General features: G+C 39.2%; 1 protein-coding gene across 3 annotated transcripts; it reads left to right on the forward strand.

The window, feature by feature from the left end:
* The first annotated feature begins 1,986 nt into the window (after positions 1–1,986).
* Positions 1,987–18,077, forward strand: cUnh11orf24 (chromosome Un C11orf24 homolog). Of its 3 annotated transcripts, XM_084363243.1 has the most exons (4): positions 1,987–2,077; positions 4,676–4,741; positions 4,888–5,005; positions 11,665–18,077. In XM_084363243.1, exons 3-4 carry the CDS (start codon positions 4,894–4,896, stop codon positions 12,756–12,758), a joined length of 1,206 nt encoding a protein of 401 aa, XP_084219369.1. In that variant the 5' UTR covers positions 1,987–2,077; positions 4,676–4,741; positions 4,888–4,893; the 3' UTR covers positions 12,759–18,077. The 3 variants fall into 3 exon arrangements, with proteins under 3 accessions (XP_084219369.1, XP_084219368.1, XP_084219370.1); XM_084363242.1 differs by having other exon boundaries at positions 4,676–5,005; XM_084363244.1 differs by lacking the exon at positions 4,676–4,741.
* Positions 18,078–20,137: the final 2,060 nt, after the last annotated feature.

The raw sequence follows: 20,137 nt of genomic DNA on the forward strand, positions 1-20,137 counted from the left end.
GCATTCATACATTTTATTTCCTCCGTTTTCTCGTGATAACGACTTCATTTAATTTGTTTTCTCGAGATCTCGAAATTAATTATATTGTTATCTCGGGTAAACAAAGTTTCGTTATTTCGAGAGAATTATCCCGTTATCTCGGGAAAACGGCAGTTGTTATTTCGAGATAATAACTCGAGATCTCGAGAAAACAATTAATTAATTAAAATTAAGTCGTTATCACGGGAAAACGGAGGAAAGTAAAATGTATGAATACATGGCCCTTTCTAAAGGGCCATGCATTCATACATTTTATTTCCACCGTTTTCCCAAAATCTCAGGCCTATCATATCACAGTCATTATCTCGATATCTCAAATTAATGATATCATTAATTTGTGAAAACAAAGTTTCGTTATCTCGTGATCTCCAGAAAAATAACCCTGTAATCTCGAGATAACGGCAGTTGTTTTTTCGAGATAATAACTCGAGATCTCGAGAAAACAAATTAGATTAACTTGATGAAATAAAATGTATGAATGCATGGCCCTTTAGGGCTTTCTTACTAAATGGCCATGCATTCATACATTTTATTTCCTCCGTTTTCCCGTGATAACAAGTTAATTTCTTAATTTAGGGCTTCCATACTAAATGGCCATGCATTCATACATTTCTATTTCCTCCGTTTTCCCGTGATAACGACTTAATTTCATTTGTTTTCTCGGGATCTCGAGTTATCATCTCGAAATAACAACTGCCGTTTTCCCGAGATAATAGGGTTAATTTTCTCGAGATCACAAGATACCGAAACTTTGTTTTCCCGAATTAATGAAATAATTAATTCGAGATATCGAGATAATGACTGTGATATGATAGGCCTGAGATTTCCATCACACACAAGTGGCATGGCATGCTGGCAGATGGGTTTCTTGAACACTACTATAGGTAAGTCTATTTGCTTTGTGCATTTATGCTTTCTATACTAAATTAGTTTTTGATGAAGGGTTGAATTAATGTTACAACAGCTCAAGATCTTGAATCAATTATATCGTTATCTCGGGAAAACAAAGTTTTGTTATCTCGAGATCTCAAGTAAATTATTCCGTTATCTCGGGAAAACAGCAGTTGTTATTTCGAGATAATAATTTGAGATCTCGAGAAAACAAATGAAATTAACTCGTTATCACGGGAAAAGAGAGGACAAGATATTCTGGTGGAAATAGCTCAAACTGTGCATAGAATTACCAAAGCAGGAGTAATTGTGAAGTTCACTTGGATTCCAGCCCATAGAGGTGTAGATGGAAATGAAATGGCAGACAAATATGCAAAAAAATTTAAAAAGTAGAAGTAAATGTAACTATAGTAAGGCAGAAGTTAAATGCATAATCAAAGTAGAAATGAAAAAAGAAGTGGCAGGAGGGTTGGAACAAGGAAAATAAAGGTAGAGTGTTCTACAGTATCCAAAGGGAGGTAGGAAGGATGAGAGAAAATAGTAGAAGTAAAAAAGAGGAAGATATAATTTCAAAAATGAGATTTGGGCACACTGGACTAAACAGTGCGATGAAAGTAATTGGGAAACATGAAACTGGTATGTGTGTACAGTGTAATTATCAAGAAACAGTTGAGCATGTAATTATGAATTGTCCTAAGTATCAGTGGCAGAGGAGGATTCTAAAAGACAGACTCAGTAGGGAGCAAATCAAATTTAGTATTACAGAAATATTACAACTGAACTCAGGGCACGTGGGGTACAAGGCAATATTTATTTTATTAGAAAAGACTGGACTTATTAAAAGAATATAGGTATTAGTATTATTATTATTATTATTATTATTATTAATTTATTTATTATTTTTATTGATCCTCTACCAGTAGTCGTAGTATACCATTCTGATCCACACTCCAGTTCAGAAGGTGGCGGTAATGCACACCTAAAAGTTGTTTGCCAACCGCCATAAACCACCAAAAGAAGAAGAAGAAGAAGAAGAAGAAGAAGAAGAAGAAGAAGTCTTACCTCACGCTAGCAGGAAGTGTTGAGTTCAGACTGGGCACTTGTGTGTGCTTGTTCTGTTTAATAAATCAGTTACAACATATTGCCGGTAAGTCTCCGAAATCACAATTGTAGTTGGCATGTTAACGGTTACATTAGATTATCCAGATAAGAAAATGGCTTGTTAAAGCTTGATTAGCCTACTGTTACAATGTGGATGTTAGCTAACTGCCTCTCTGTGTTCAGGGGGATATATGTTCATCATTTAACGTTAACCTAACTTCTTTAACCCCAACCTGTACACTGAACACCTGCGGCACTTTATACATGTTTCACTCACCGTTAATTGAGCAGGTCAAGATGTTATCTTAGCAGTTTGAGGTTAAACTGTTTGGCTACATGTTTGTGTTAGTATTAGTCGAATATGGTCTTTGGGACTTCCGATAACAGTTTTACCCATCTCAACGTAAGTCGGCGTTAAGGACTTCAATAGTTGCAAGCTTTTACTTAGCCCAGCGTTAGCGCCAGTAATTAATATTTCCGTGTTCTATTGTTGTTATTCGTTAGCCTATTGACACAGCACACACATTACCCAGTTGGGTTTGACTGGTTTACAGCTGAGATTTGGGTATTCTGGTCAGTGTCATGTTAGCACGCCTTGACCCACTACACTATTTAGCTTAATACATTCGTAGTTTCTGGACCGTTACAGGTTCCACATGGTGCTCGCTGGCTTTGGGTAACAGAAACTCCAATGATGACTTTGCTCGTTGTTCTGTGAATCACCCGAGTCAACGTTACAAAGCCACATTTTTAATGAAATTTGGCTTTCTCTTTGAGGCTTACTCGGTTTAATGGAAACTTGAGTGCTGACTCAGGCAGAGAGTCTGCCACACTTCTCTCCACGTAGGCAGGTGCACCGACCTTTGAGTGCTGTCTGTTTACATTTAGGGCAGGCCGCCATGCAAAGTTGTTCTGAGGCTGAATTAAACCATTCCTCATCGTCTAATTATAAGAGCCCAGTGACTTTTCATTTGAAATGCATGATTTCATGTTTTTGTGTTGTTAAATTCAGGTCTACATGGTTTGTACCATCAAAAGCTGACTTTGACTTTTGTGTATGTCAGTGGTGGATCTGGAAAATTGGTGGATCAAGCAGTTTTGGCAGGGTGGGTTGGTGGGGTTTCACAAATGAAAGTACATTCTATGTCTGCAGGTAAAAAGCAACAGAACATACTCAATAATTAACATGTCATTGTGAAATGGTAGTTTACAGAGGTAAAGCACACAGCATTAATTGATATGAACCGAGAGCAAACACCATGGGTCAGGTGTCTGTTTCCCTCTCCTCATCCCTCTCCATCCTCTCCATTATTTGCCTTACTTGACATTGCACGTCATTCATTGTTATGTTGATGCTGAAATTATACATTGTGCAGCCCTACTTTCTATCACATCATTTTCACACAGTTTTTTTTAATTTTTTTTATCAAACTACGTATTTGTGAGGTGTTTCTAAAAGTTTTCTGTCTTCTTCAGGAATCAGTGGGCTTGGAGCTGTATTCCACAGACACACCAATGAAGTTAGAAAGTATTGAGAGATAGACTAACATCCAGAAGTTTTTGATATTAACAAAAGAGTAATAAAAACTCCAGACCTAGCCTTTTTCAAAGGTTGCTCAACTCTTGTTAATGCATATTTAAATGAATAAATACATGATAACATAACTTTAACACAACAGTAAATTTGACTGTATTACAAATTTTACACCAAAATGAGCGTGTATATGCAGGTTTTTTTAAATGCGGATAAACCAAGCCACCAGAACCAAATTGAAAGCCAATGTTCGTAGTGGCCAAACTGTGTAATTACAGCGTCAAATGATGCACTGTGGCCCAAAAGGACTTTTTTCCTACTTTACATTGTGAAAAAAACAGCTATACAACGGTGGATACTTTTATTGAGCTTCGCAACCCCTACGAAATAACTCGTTTGGCAGTCATAATTTAAGCCATTCTGTCCAATAAAATTTAGAAAGTTTAGAACAGTTGCACAATTAAGTAGTTCTATCCCTATTGAAGTGAGACGGGTGCTAGTTAGTCTCCGACACTGTCTCTGGATCCCTCGTAAGATCAATGGGGTAAATTTGCTATTAAAAAAAAGGTGTTTGACTTTTTCACATTGCCAGGAGATGAGTTTTCCCTTCTGGGTTTTTTTCTTTCCGTTAATCATTACAAATGTGCTACAAGAGCAGGGTACAGTAGAAAGCAGCAGATCATATACATCATCAGATTACATATTCAGCTGATGTCATAACATCGCATCTGAAGAGTGGCAAATATTAGTGTGTTCACCTGGGTGTTCATCACAGCTGATTGGAGGCGGAGCCGATAAACACCAGGGACTGCTGCAGAGTCAATTGATGCAGGAGTGCATTTGTACACAAATGCCAATTGTACACATTCACAGTTAAGTCAAAAGCTCAGTGTTAGCGGGTATAAGTTGGTTTTTCGTCCAGTGTGGAAGGGGTATATGTTGATTTAATGCATCTGTCATAAGCATGGGTCACATCGCTCAAGTAGATTTTCTTCAGGCAATAAAATGTAATTAAACCACTAGCTGTCTGTCAGGTAAATCTAAAACATAACAGTATCTCTAATGGCTGCTGTTGACACCTGCTTGTGTTTGTGTTTATGTCATGTGTAGGTCCAAGAATTGGATACTTCCTTCACTTCCTCCTGGTCTCACATTTCATCTTATCATCAACTCCGTGTGTGTGCCCCTGACTGCATCTGATGTGTGTGTAAATTGTATCCTGGCCTATGTGAGTGTGTCCTTTTAAGGTTGTGTGTGTGTGTGTGTGTGTGTGTGTGTGTGTGTTGTGTGTGTGTGTGTGTGTGTGTCTGTGGCCCCACCAGCCCAACATGTCTCTGTATCCCAAGAAGCTCCAGCCGAGTCCATCGGTATGTCTTTACCTCCTCTGCCTGCTGCTGCTCTTCACTGACTCCTCCGCCTCAGTACCCAGAAAGGACCCAGGTACAGCCGGCACCCTAACACAGCTCAGAACAACACAAGCTAACTGCCCCTCTGCATGTCATTATGAACAGGATTCATTTAAAAAGGAGCTGTGGCTACATGCTACAGCTGATATCAAAAATGCCTTTACAAATATGTAAATTAACATCTGTGTCAATACTTCCATTATGAGTGTGCTTGGCACCATGAAAGAGTTACTCACCTTTAGGTTCCAGTAGCTGGTGTTCCAGTCACCTTCTGGCTAGGTGCACACCCATTTGAATACATTCCCTCTCACACACCTGTCACACATCATGCCATAGCGGATTTACTGCAAGAAAACATATCAACATCACAGAAATCATAGCCATAACAAAAGATGCAGCAATTTTTGTATGCATTGATAAACTGATAACAGTCAGTGGCAGTTAATACTCTGAGCAAACTCGACTCAGACTTTAGAGTCTAACTTCAGTTTTTTAACCATCATGTGGTAAAATACAGTTTTACTATCTTTGTTACTTTTATTTTATTAATTCCCTAAATGTGGATGCAGAGCTGCAGTGAAAAGACGAGACGGATACACTCTGGGTTTTACTCAACACTGTGTGACACGGAGCGACTGATTTAAAAACTGACACTCTCGCCTTCATAGAGTTAGGACTCTGGGTATTTCCAGCGGTGTTACTGGGAGAACAGACGTACATTCCATCACAGAAGTAGATCATGAGATTGTGATGTTTATTGTAAGTGCAGCAATGTTTTTAACTGATTGGAGCCGCCTGCCTGTCTGTGACATAGCCTTCAGTGTTGATTGGCTATTACTCATGAAGTGTCACCAATCAGTTAGTGCTGTGGGTGGGACATTGAGACTGCATTGTGTATAGGTATATAATAAGTATAAATAATAAATTGGACTTTCCCAGAGAGGAACATAGTCGTATATTTACATTACATATTAGTATATATACTCACTGAACGTCACTGAAAATGTCCTGGAAAAGTCCTTGAAAATCATCTCAAGAAAAGAGAGGGAAGCCTGCAAAAAAGGCTATTAACTACTGACAGACTACTGTTTTTTGAAACTGTAGTTATATTTAGGATCTAAGCCATATTTTTATTTGACTCAAAGGGTAAGGAGGCCCACCATAGATACCCATGGTGCAGGTGCAGGGTTTGATTGACAGTTAAGCATGGGGTTTCACCAGTTCACATCACCAGTTCACATCACACTACACCAGGGGTCTCAAACTCATAGAGCTGGGTGCCACTGCTGGTATTGTTATCTCGTAGGAGGGCCACTTCAGTGTTCCGGTACTTCAAGAAAGGACAGTATTTCTAAAAATGTTGTGTTATTTTTAGCATTAACAGAATAATGCTAATATTAGTATATATATTATACTATTTTTTAACAGTTAGTTCCAAACTTTTGTCCATATAAATAACTTTTTAAAGTAAACCTTGCACTGAACTAAAATATGCCATCCCTGAATTCATTTGTACTTCATCACATTTGCAAAAAAAATTCAAACAGCAGTTTCTATGCATTTTTATGTATTTACATATTTTCCCCATACATCAAATTCAGCATCAGCGTCCTTCTTCGCTTTATGGCAAAGACCCTGTTGAGACAAAAGTCCTCTATGTAGCAGTTGTTTCCTCTCCTCTCCCAGGTACTTCTCATATTGTTATCTAGGTTTAGTCGAGTAATGACGCTTGAGATTATATTCCTTTAGAACAGTGAGTTTTTTCTTGCATATCAGGCAGGTAGCATTTTCACTAAACTCCACGAAAAAATATTGTAATATCCACCTGTCTAGAAAAGGTCTGTGTTTATCATCCACTTTCCTTTCATTTTGAAAAGAGACATCTTTGGTTTTCACAGCCAAACAAGTACGACTCTGAGCCGGCTGTCTTCTCATCAAAAGCTGACATGTGCGTCACATGAAATTCATTTTTAAAAAAACAGTTGTGTTTTTTATTTCAAGTGCATATGAAGGAGTTGTTTAAATTGGTGTGAGACAACTAAAAAAATATTAAGTTAAAAAAATTATTAAATCCGTGGGCCGGATTACATTATATTTTTGACATCAGGTTGCAGGCTGGATGGAGGGGGAGGGTGAGCCAGAAATGGCCCGCGGGCCGGTGGTTTGAGACGCCTCCACTAAGGAGTGTATCATATGTGATCACGCTGTAACATGTTTTTTCTCCTAATCTGTTACTCCTTCTGTTAAAAAAACCCCCAAAACTACTTTTGTGTCATCAGACACCACAAACGGATTTCTGAGAGGATCAGAAATCAAGAGAGCATAGATACCTGCCAAAATGTCTTTACTGACCAATCAGATCACTGGAAAAAATGAGCCAGAATTCCTACCAGATCCAGACATGGACAAAAGAGTTTACAATAAAGTGACAAGTAATGAAGAGCAATAAGTATTTTTACAGATCAACAACACACACACACACACACACACACACACACACACACACACACACACACACACACACACACACACACACACACACACACACACACGTGCACAAACTTGCTGAGGCTGCTGCTTTTAGGGAAATGACATATACTTACATTAATTTTCTGGTGACTTACCCTAACCACTACTTGGTTAACCCTTTACCTTTGGAAGGTTCTTACCTGAGTGATTAAAACATTATGTAGTTATAATCACTTTCGTGTTCCATTGCTTTCCTCTATCATCCTGTACCTTTAATTAATGTGCCATTTAAAATCGATCAAATCAATTTTATTTATATAGCCCATAACAATCACATTGACTCAGTAGGCTTCACAATCTGTACAGTGAACGACATTGTCTGTCCTTAGACCCTTGATTCAACTGAGAAAGAATTTGCCATATGGAAACAACTGATCTGTAAGACTCTACATAGTGGGGCACTGCTGGAAATGTATCGTACTCTTAACATCCTTACCTGAGTGGATATAAGAGTTCTTTGTATTGGCCACTAGATGGAGCCAAAGGAACAGTGGTTCAAAAGGGTACGTGAAGGCACTCCAGGGGGTACGTGAGATTTTAAAATATACATATATTTTAAAAGTAGCATCCATGCAAAAATCCTTTAAAAATAATTATTTAATAAATATTTCAGTAAAATATAAGTGTAAGTCCATAAACTGAATTTTATATTCAGTAAGCTATTCAATTTCATTATCCTAAAAACCCAGAGTCTCCCCCATACCAGGATGGTTTGACCCAACCTGTCATATGCCACTTGGCATTGCCTGTCAATCTCTTGAAAACTCAAACGATGAACGATGGAGTCGTGGTTGAAGCGTAGCAGCAATGCTGTTGAAAACACGGAGGGACAAGTGCCAAAGAAAACCTAACCACAGCCGGCAAAATTCCGGCAGTATCTTGGAGCATACGTTTTAATGGGATTTACGTCCACAAGTTGCAACCCCCCAAAAGCACTGTGTTTTTTCTGTGGGGAGGAATTAGCTAACAGTTGCATGAAGCCAGCACATCTGCAGCGGCATCTCAAGACCAAACATGGATGTCATGTTGGTAAGCCACCTGAGTTTTTTAAGAGGAAAGTTTCTGAATTCAGGTCATCTCAAGACACGATGCGGAAGGCCTCCACGACATCAGCCAAAGCCCTGGAGGCATCTTACGCAGTGTCTTTGCTCGTAGCTAAAGCCAAGAAACCATTCACTATCGCTGAAGACCTGCTCCTTCCAGTGGCTGTTGTGCTGGCCGAGACTATGCTGGACAAAAACGCAGCAGAGAAATTAAAGACTGTGCCTTTGTTAAATGACTCCATTTGCCGCAGAGTAGATAGAATGGGAAGAGACATTGTCTAGCAAGTTGTGGGAAAACTTAGCGACTCTTTTTCACACCAGCTGGATGAAGCCACAGATGTCAGTGGAAATGCACAACTTGTTGCTTTTGTGAGATATGTTGATACTGATGACATTTATGAGCACATACTATTCTGCAAAAGTTTGGAGGGGAAAACAACAGGAGAGGACATATTTGATGTTGTCAACGCCACTTTCTATGGAAACGAAATCCTGCAGCTGCATCTGCACAGACGCAGCAGCATCAATGACGGACAGCGTGAGAGGACTAATAGCGCGCATTAAAAAAGAAAACCCCAATGTGATGTGGACTCACTGCGTCATACACAGGGAGGCACTGGCGTCCAAGAAAATGAGCCCTGTGTTACATGACATTTTGAACGACAGCATCAAAATGATCAACATCATAAAGTCAAGGCCACTTAATGCACGCCTGTTTCGCCGCCTCTGTGAAAATATGGGAGCTAACACACACACCTGCTGCTGCACACAGAAGTTCACTGGCTCTCTCGAGGGAGAATACTCAACCGGCTGTTGGAATTACGAACCGAAGTACACGCCACAGATCTCCCCATGCCACCTTGTTCCAGGACACAGACTGGCTTGCAAAGCTGTGCTATCTGGCAGATATATTCAGCAAACTGAACGAACTGAATATGTCTCTGCAGGGCAAGGACACCAGCATTTTAAACCTGTATGACAAGGTGGGTGGCTTCCTGGAGAAAGCAGAGCTGTGGAGAAGGGCCTGTGCACAGGAGGACTTCACTTCGCTTTCCTCAGCTGGATGATTTTCTCTCTAGTGAGGATGTGGACAGATCTCCAGTCAAGTCGGTCATAGTGGGACATTTTACCAAGTTGATTCAAGATTTTCATTCGTACTTTCCTGACATGGAGGAGAAATCTGCACAGCTGGATTGGGTTAGAAACCCATTTCTCTTGTCCGAAGCAAACAGAAGCAAGCTACCTGTCACTTGTCAGGAAAAACTCTTGGAAGTGTCATCTGACCGTGGCCTCCAGATGAAGTTTGCCATGTTCACACTTACACAGTTTTGGGTGTGTGTGAAGCAGGAGCACCCTGTCCTGGGACAGAAAGCTTTGGAGCAGCTACTACCCTTTGCCTCCACATATTTATGTGAGGCCTCCTTCTCTGCAATAACTGTGATCAAAACAAAGCAAAGAAACAGACTGTGTCTGGAGAAGAGCTTGATCACAGCAGTTGCCTCCCTGCCACCAAGAATGACAAAGCTCCTCAGTGAAGATTGACTGGCCCTCTCGTTCCCCTGACCTAAATCCAATTGAGTGTGTATGGGACATTATGTATCGGTGCATCCGATGCTGCCAAGTACCGCCACAGACTGTACAGGAGCTCACTGATGCCCAGGACATCATCCATCGAGACATCAGTAGCTTGCCCAGACGTTGTAGGGAGTGCATACAGGCACGCGGGGGCTATACACACTACTGAGTCTCATTATGAGTTGTTGGATCAGCCTGTGATTTCAATTTTTTACTTAGATTTTTGGTGTGATTTTGAATCCAGCCCTCAATGGGTTGATGATTTTGGTACACTGTCCGTTGTTGTTTCAAATTTTTTTCAACAAATTGTACAATGTACATCAGTAAAGATTTTCAACTTGAATCATTCATTCATCAAGATCGGTTGTGTGATTGAAGTGTTCCCTTACACTGCAATGACTAACGAAAGCACATTTAAAGGATAACTATCGTTTTTTACAACCTGGACCTTATTTCTAGCAAAATATATGATCATTTACTCACCCAGATAACTTTGGTGTCATTTGGCGTCGTCGAAATTAGATCCAGTGTAGTGTCGCGTATATCCATATAATGCGAGTGATCCGGGCACCGAAGCGCAGCCTCTATGAGCATTATCTGCTGCGAAACTAGTTCATTTCACCAATATTTTGTTATGATACGCTAGTGCTATTCCCCTCTGAGTCCGGGCTCGTCTGTTGTCAACATCCGGGGTCTGTAGGTTGACCCACTACCTCTGACCTGGAAGATGTCATCTCTGAGCAGCCTGGCTTGTTTACCTGTAGCTGCTACTGCTAGTTTGACCCCGGATGTTGATAACGGACGAGCCCGGACTCAGAGGGGAATAGCACTAGCGTATCGTAACAAAATATTGGTGAAATGAACTAGTTTCGTGGCTGATAATGCGTTATATAGAGGCTCTGTTTCGGTGCCCCATCACTCGCATTATATGGATATACCGGCGCTACACTGGATCTAATTTCGTCCGAACGACTCCAAATGACACCAAAGTTATCTGGGCGAGTAAATGATCATATATTTTGCTAGAAATAAGGTCCAGGTTGTAAAAAACGATAGTTATCCTTTACAGTAAGTGTCAGTACTACATTCTTTGTACTGTACTGGTTGTAGGAGCAAGAGGGTTGAAATTTATGGCACATTGTCATGATGAAGTAGAAGGTCCCAATTGTATGCATACTGCAGACAACAGTATGTACTTTGTAAAGGCAGCTGCAGTACATACTAAAAGTAAAAAGAAAAAGTATGCGATTTGGATATTTCCTCGTCTCCTCTCTGCTCCCATGGTGCACTTGCGTCTCCACTAATCCTCGGTGGGAGGGACTAATGCTGTGTTCAGACCAAATGCAACACAAATTATTTGTGTGACTAGATTACATACAAAGTCAATGATAAGACTTCATTTATTATGCTTAATTTTTCCATTAAAAAAGGACATTTATACATGCAAGTATGTAAATAAGAATGTTTGTTTATTTTATTTTGCTTTGTTTTATCATATTTTATAATTGATTGAGAGAAGTCATTAATGGAACTTTCTCTTCCTCAGGTGGTGATGGTGGTAGTGAAAATGCAGCAGTTATGGATTCCTCACAGACCAATGCCACTCAAGGGGCACAATTACCACCACAGAAGAATTTGGACTCATTCAGTCACAGATTAAATGAAACTGCAGCATCCCTAAATCAGCCCATCCCATCTGCAGGAGGAAACCAGTCATCGATAGCCTCACCATCCAATCAACAGCCAGTATCACTAGGCCATCAGCTTCAATCACCAGAGACGGTCACCACAGGCTTGCCCACACAGGCTGCTTATACTGGATCCATTACCAGCACTAGTACTATTACATCCACAACTGCAGAGCCTGTTAGGAATGTATACACAACCCCTGTACTGGTAACCTCTACAGCCACAACCATACCAGCGTCTACTTCAACAACCACAACCACACCAGCGTCTACTTTAACAACCACAACCACACCAGCGTCTACTACAACAACCACAACCACACTACCGACTACTACAACAACCACAATCACACCACCGACTACTACAACCATAACCACACCACCGACTACGACAACAACCACAACCACAACCACACAACCGACTACTACAACCACAATAACACCAGTGTCTGCTACTACAACAACAACCAAAACAACAACATCTACAGCAGCAGCACCACAACAACCTGCAACAACCGTAAAAGCAACAGTTAAACTTACAGCTGTTGCAGTCACCACAACTACAGATAAAATGAAGTCACCTCCACCGTCATCATCAGCTGCTACGCAACAGCCAGTTGCCCCAAGTACTGGGGTGCCACCAATTCAGACCACCTCTCCACCCATAGGGTCTGCTACCGTAACTGTTACCAGTACCATAACTCATCCTACCAATCACAATAAGCCTGTTGCCTCGGGTACAAGGGTTGCAGTGGTAGAAGTAGCGGGGGCTGCTCTGACTAGGCAGCTGGTGGATACAGCATCTTTACTCGCTGTCCTGCTCTTTGGCCTGCTCTTCTTCTTGGTCACTGTGGCTGTGTTCATCACACAGGCCTACGAGAGCTACAGGAGGAAGGACTACACCCAGGTGGACTACCTGATCAATGGCATGTACACAGACTCTGGGGTGTGAGGGGATAAGCACAACTGGTGGAAATAGTTTTTGCACTTGGAGTCAGACTGAATAGAAGGTCGACTGGATAGTATCACAGTGGTGCTGTGAATTCACAAGGTGATCAGTGCTGCTGTTCGACAGTTCAGAGAGAAGCAGAAATGGACTAAACTGCCCGATAGCTCACTGAACTGACTCTGAAGCAGTCACTGATCTGTTTCTATCATAACTGTTCCACTTAGTGCTCTTGTCTTTCCTGCATTTTTCTTTGATAATTTGAATGTGAAAAGTTTGGCTTTTCACATTTTTTCCAAATGTTGAGCAACATAAACAGAGGTTACCTGGATGTAACTCCAGTTTTATGAGTACTTGCATAGCCGTCTAACGGGGTTTACAAGTGGGCCACAACAGAATCTCCTGCACACTACTCGTCAGTCCAGCTACAGTTGGTTCTAGGGTGGCTGGACCAATCGGGATGTGTTTGAGGTGGTAGAAAGCTCAATAGATGGCCTAGTTAATTGAGGTTTAATTTTTGTTTGTTTTTCCTTTATAATCTCAGGCTGAAAAATGTTAAAAAATTGTCCCTTTGCAGATGAATGTAGTCACACACAGGTCTAGTGCTCATTTAAAACTAGTGTTGTCACTATTTCAATAAGTCAAACAGGTAATTCTTTCAGGTTAATGTTACACAACCTGTATAACTTAATGCACTTTTTCTTAGGGTCGAATGAACATTCAAATTTCAAATAAAAGTCACAGCCCTTTTAAGGACCAAAGCATATTTGTGTATACTATGTCTGAGATGTTGCTTTCATTTTCTAGTAATGGTTTAATGACTTACTCTGCTCAGTAGAATGGTCAAACCTTATCCAATATCAAACTCAATAGCCCTGTATAACTGTAAACCACCTTAAACCACCCATAGCTCCATAACTGTGAAAGTGAGAGAAAGAAAGTGAAAAGAAAATGCCTGGATCCGTGCCAAAAGTTAATGGGGTCTATTCTCAGCCGAGACCCTTCCTCCATCCAAGTTTTGTTGAAATTCACTCAGTTTTTGTGTAATCTAACTAATAAAAAACAGCCAAAACAGAAATAGACACGGCGGAGGTAATGAACCCAGACGTGTACCATGAAACAGTCACATGTGGAAAATAGCACATCAATGGGGCTTTTAGCAACTCTCACTTGTATTGTTTAATGAATACATGATCCTATTGTGTTATATGCAATACATAAATTGCAGTTGAATAACCCTAAACTGCAGCTGTCTGGTGAAATACCATCCCAACCAATTGCAGTAGTGTGCCATGAAAAAGATCTGACCTCAGTGGCTTAAAGCATAAATTCCATTCTTCCATTCCATTCTTAAATCAAAAGTAAATAACTATGTAGAAACCCTTATCTCCTAAACACATTAGAATTTTACATAGGTGCTCCTGCCAGCTGAACAGAGTGAAAGATGTATTTCCATTGCTCTTCAGTTCCCCAGTTGTGGCCTGGTATGTTGATGCTCCCGGTCAGGGCCAGAGTATAGTGTGGTGTCTGGTTTAGTCGGTAGGCCAGAGAGACAGACTACTATGCAGTTTTGTCAAATCATGAAGTTGATGATTTTTTCATCAGTCAGTCTGATAACGTTAGCTCAGTGTTTTTTCTGCTATGTGCACATTATGGGCAGCAGAGGCCTTGTTCATTCAATCTGTTTGTCTGGAAGAAGGTCAGACATTAAAACAAACTGCCTCATTCAATTCACACTGAGATGTAATAAGAACCATCCCTATTACACACTATTCCTTTTCAGGAACTTGATCAACTATTTCAAAGATATCACATCAGGCAGAACAGCAGTGAGGTCTTCATTCTTCCCATTCCAAAATCAGCTGTACCCACCCTGAATCAATTCATGTTGCACCTTGGATTGTTTATACTGGTGGAAATAATCATACATCACTTTTTCACTGAAGCTTTCTTAAGAAAACATTTCAATACAATCCAAATAGTGAGGAAAGGTGTGGAGATGTTGTTAAGACAACAGGCGAATTCAAATTAACTTTAGTATAACCATGTGGAACCTGACTGACAATGATGGTATGTGCAGACCTTTATATGTTGCTGTAATAGCATTTTGGTTGTTGCTGCTGTTTCTGTTTGTTTAATGCCTTTCATTTCATCACAGACACAGTCAAATATTTTGGGAAATGTTTTATTTGCTGTGAAACCGAGTTAAGTGCATTTGAAAATGCTATGCAGTTCATCTTTTACATGGATAATTTTAGTTTATCTAAGTACATAGCTGAATGGTTTGCTGGGTCAAAGTCCTGTACTTGTTTGATGCAACCATCCACACCATCCTCCTTCCTAAGTGGACTACTATAGGTCACTACCTGATGATAAATGTAAATATTGGTCCTAATAACCTGCTTTCACTGTTGCCCTGTATGGTCAGTATTTTGGACAGGCTGTTTTTTTTTTTTAGATTCAACATACGGTTGCCTGGCTAGCCGCAAGGGCTGATGCAGTATCATCTAGCATCTGACTATCTCAGCCACAATATAGAACTGGTTCAGCTAAACAGAACTTGTACATTCAAGTTAAACCTCAGACACGGAGACCTCAAGTGACATTTAGATGATTTGTAGATGTTACAGAAACCAGGTTTGGTAACTGGTTAACAGCAAATAAAACTATTTCTCAAATACTGGATTGTTTGAGATTTCGTTTGCTTTCATTAACATTTCAGCTGTTTTTCAGTGCTGACTTTTGTGAATCATGGGAGCACAGGCATACTAGATTGTTTATTTTAATATATTTTATATTTTTGCTCACAGCATATGAAATTTTGAATGCTCAGCTATTTTTGAATATATTAGATTTTATATCTTCTGTAATAATCCACTGCCTAAGTTGTTTATGTCCAACTCATGGGTTATATTTAGTCCATAATTCTAGTTCCATTCCATAATCCATCCTTCATATAGGTAAAATGTGCCTCACTGTCCATTTTCTCATGTCATGAATCTTAAGCCATTTATCCATTTATTTTTAATACTTTTTTTTTTTCTCAGAGTTATGACTTCCATATGATATTTTGTGACGTTTTCTTCATTATTATACTATGTGTTGTAGTTCTAGGACTTCCCATAATGAGATAAAGAAACCAATACTACTCCATAATGACAGGTGAAATACTGTAGCTTATGAGAGACTGCTGGGAGAACAATATTTTTTAAGCTCTCATAATTATGAGTCACAATTCAGAACTGTGGAAGTTGTTAATGTAATATGAATGCACAGATAACAATTGTCTAAAAGACTTGTTATGTGTTCCATCTGTTGCATGAACAATGTATGATATCAAGGACAGATGTTCCCCTAGCCCCAGTTTGTATTTTTTTTTTGTAGTTTGCTTTTTTACTTCTGAGGGGTTCATGGTTGATGGACAATCGCCAAATATTCACTGAAGCACATTATTATATGATAAAGCCAAGGGAATCATAAAGCCATCATCAATATGAGACTGACTGAAAGAATGACATGAACTGTCCTCCACAACATGAGAGGAAGAATTATGAGTGGATCTGAAAGCTTGCACAGCCGCAGATGTTATCAAATAAAAAATAATAATAATGTTTGTGTAACTGTGTACATCTGCAGTATATAAAACCTGTAGGTTTGACCCTAATCTGTTTTGTATTGGACCTGCCATTTTTGTGTTCATTTTTTTATATTAATATTTTCGAATGTGATGAAAAACCGTGACTGATTTGTTGTTTCCTCAAAAAAGTTTTTTTTGTCTCTTGTTAATACTCTAAGACAGTATTTGAAAAAATGTCTGATTTTAAAAAGGCTGAGCCATTCAAATTTGTTTACAAGGGCATGAGAGGCCTTCAGTGCAGAAGCATAGAGCAGCTTTGTTTGCAATCATTTTTGTGTTATCTCAGTGTTTAATGTGATGTTTAGAGATTTTTATCTCGTCTCAAGAGCAAGGCCTTAATCCCAATATCTCAAGAAACAACCTTTTGTTTTCTAATGAAAATTGAACTTTATACCATAGTTCTGAGAAAACAAGAGCTTTAACTCACTATATCAGTAGATCTTTGATGATTTGATTTGTTTTCTCATGAGAAATGTACATTTATTCATTCACTTGAAGAAAACAAGATATTTAGACAGTTACTTTAAAGGTCCCATGTTGTGCAAGGTAAGGCTTCCATGTCTTTTTTGATTACAAAGCAGGCCTGGGTGCTATAAAAATCCTCTGAAAGTATCAAAACCCTGAAATATGGGACCTATAAGATAAAATATTTTTCTTGTCTCGGCCAATGTAAAATTCTGGTTACTCATTAAGAATTGTTTTCCACTATTTACTTAAGAAAATAAGACATAACCTTCAGGAAGTTACATTTAAAAACAAAGTCAAACTTAGATCATGAAAAACCAACAATGTTATCTTGAGATATTTAATCAATGATCACAAAATAAAATGAGTAAGGTGTGTATTAAGGTGTGCCCCAGTAGCTCAGTTGGTACAGCGTGCACAGAGACCTCGCCGCAGTGGCCCAGAGTTCGAATCTGGACTGATGCCTCTTGCTGCATGTCATCCCCCCTCTCTCTCATTCTGTTTCCTGTCATCACTCTAAACTGTCTCATCTAACAAAGCCATAAAAAAAAGAGTAATTTGCACTGAGCTTCCAGAGTTCATGTTCGCCAACTAATTTATAATATTTATTCATCACAAGACACATTTTAATGATATTAGCATAACCCAAACCATCTTCAAATTGCTAGAATAAAACATTCAAGATTCAGACACTAGGTAATCGCTGACTTATGTCTGGTTAAAGATGGTTAGGGAAGGTTTCTAACTATTTCTCATGCAGGATCAATAAAATTAAATATATCTTTCTATCTGTGGTTTCCATATTGAATTCTTTGGCATTGTTCACTAATTACCAAGAGAAAACCATTTGGGTTATTCTCTAAGATTTAGAAGACTTAATGTCTACAATGATGACAGAAAATGCTCTGGAGTGTACATCAGAGTGTAGCTAACACTGTATCAAATCCCCCTCCAAGTCCTGGTTGATGTCACTGTGTCCATTACGTCAGTGGAGAATTCATGATTTTCTAGCTGTAAGTTAGAGCATCTGACGTCAATAATTGTGAGCTGGGCTGTTTAAGGTAAACAACACGTGTGAGTTGCTGATTTGTGTTTGCTGGTGTGTAGATTGTCAAAAATTGACAGAGAAGACACCTGTTGTGTGCCAACTCAACATTGTTCGAATGCACTTTGAAAACATATTTTTACCTGCAGAGAATACATAATAAAAAGAACTAAATGGGTGTAGTCTGTTGACTGAATATGATGTTTTAATAATAGTTTTGCTTTATTGCAGTAACAATGTAGTATCCACTTTCCATGTGACGAGAGCTCTCATTGATCAAACCTGCAGTGTAGAGCAGTTCCAGGTTTAGCCAGTGGTTCTATGGGATGGGTCCCTCTGAGAGCCAGCTGTTCTGTTCAGCAAATCGATCTGCACATCAGATTTCTCACAGCTCCACCTTGGCCTTGGGGAGCTTGAAGGATGCAAAACAAGTTTAACTTGGCCTCTGTTCCATATCTGATAGAAACCAAGCTAATACATTTTATTGGTGGGTTTCAAAGTCGTTCTTGTTAACTAGATGGCAAAATGCTCACTAATAAAATTCATGTCTGTTAAACAGTGGTTCCTGGAGGTCTTGCAGAAGAGGGGAGTGTTTTGGTTGTTGACTATTTTTCTCCAGACTTACCTCAGAATTAGAATGATGAATGTGTTATTTAGAACTCGATGTATCTGTACCGCACAACTTTGCTTTCAGTTTTGCTCAGTGGCCCCTTGCAGTATTGCAGCAAAACAATCCCCGGTGGCCCAAAAGGGATTTCCCTTACAGAGCCAGACAAGGCAGGGCGTTCTAGTTGAGCCCACTGCTTTGATCGGTTCTTACAACAAGAATGCCCTCGTAAATCATTATTTTTATCTAGAAGGAATGTTTTGCTGTCATGTCTCCATAGATCACAATTATAAAAGAGACATCTGCAAAACTGTTGACATAACACCTCGGTCAAGGTCAATGTCAATAATCTAAGACTTTGGTTTTTTGATCAAAAAATGCATTTCTAAAACTTTCCTTAAGCTGAGAAAATAGATTTAAAAATCGGTGAAGTCATCTCAACTGTGCATATTAAGTGAGCTTCATACCCAGAAGTAAATCTAAGGCTAGAAGCTTTTTTTATATACTCCAGGCACGCAATTTTCATTAGTCTGAATAGGCGCCTTCTTTAGGTCTGATATCCTGTTCTAAACAATTCATTAACGGAGAAGACTATTATCAAATTTTATCCATCACTGTACTCATATCACCGTAGTGACACTACATGTCATATTGTCTTGGTAAGACATTGGAATGTGTTAGAATAAGACCACTGGCTGAATATTAAAGATGGATGACATGACAGCTCCCCAAATGTGAGATTAAAACATCTTGATTATGTTTGATTAATCCAGTTTCTTTCAGTTTTTATTAGAAACATTACAAACAAGTCCACATAACCTGGCCTGTGTTATCCCACAGTAAGGTCAGGGGACGTCAGATCACAAATGACAAAAGTTATGAGCAATGAGCCCATTCACATTTTTGTAATTTAATTGCGTTATATAATATGATTCACAGAGCAAAACTTTTGCACACTTGCGGATAGATTGGTGTGTAGAATTCAACCAAGGGTTGACAAAATCTGAACAAAAAACGTCTACACACTGTCCACACTAAAAAATGTAATAACAATGTGCTGGTACACAGACCTTCATCAGGTTATTTTGTTCTGTTATTTAATATGAAATTTGCCACCAATAGTAGTGGAATTACACTAATGTATTACTTTATTTTGTAACAAGTTAATCCCAACACTGCAAATCAACCACACTATGCTCTAATGTTTTAGCTGTTTTGTTCCATTCATTTCAGTACAACATAACACTTTCTTGAGTTAGTCCATCACAGTGAACATCATGTCTACAGTTATTGTTGTTAAAATGATGTGTTAGTGAAGTCAAAAGGGCAAACCCATTAACGTCCGCACTATAATAAAATAATAATAATAATACATTCTCCAGCAGCGCCGAGATCCTCCCAGTGGCATTGGCAGGTAGTGGCACCGCAGTGGCAGATCCGTAGCGTAAATATGAATGTAAAATATTGTACATATTGTACTATTCTTATTCTAATATTTTATATTTCCCTGTGTTTATATTATTCTTATTTTCTATATTTCCTTGGTTGTAATACTTGTTTTACAACTACTGTTTGTATGCTTCTTTACTATCCATCTGTGCTGCTGTGATGCTGGAATTTCCCCATTGTGA

This window comes from Pagrus pagrus (assembly GCF_965226575.1).
Source record: "Pagrus pagrus genome assembly, chromosome: 10".
Classification (NCBI taxonomy): Eukaryota; Metazoa; Chordata; class Actinopteri; order Spariformes; family Sparidae; genus Pagrus; species Pagrus pagrus.

Excerpts from the sequence above, each read along its gene's own strand:
- cUnh11orf24 (XM_084363242.1), top strand. The coding sequence starts at position 4,894 with ATGTCTCTGTATCCCAAGAAGCTCCAGCCGAGTCCATCGGTATGTCTT. Across the intron at positions 5,006-11,664 it reads AGTACCCAGAAAGGACCCAG|GTGGTGATGGTGGTAGTGAA; the intron begins GTACAGCCGGCA and ends TCTCTTCCTCAG.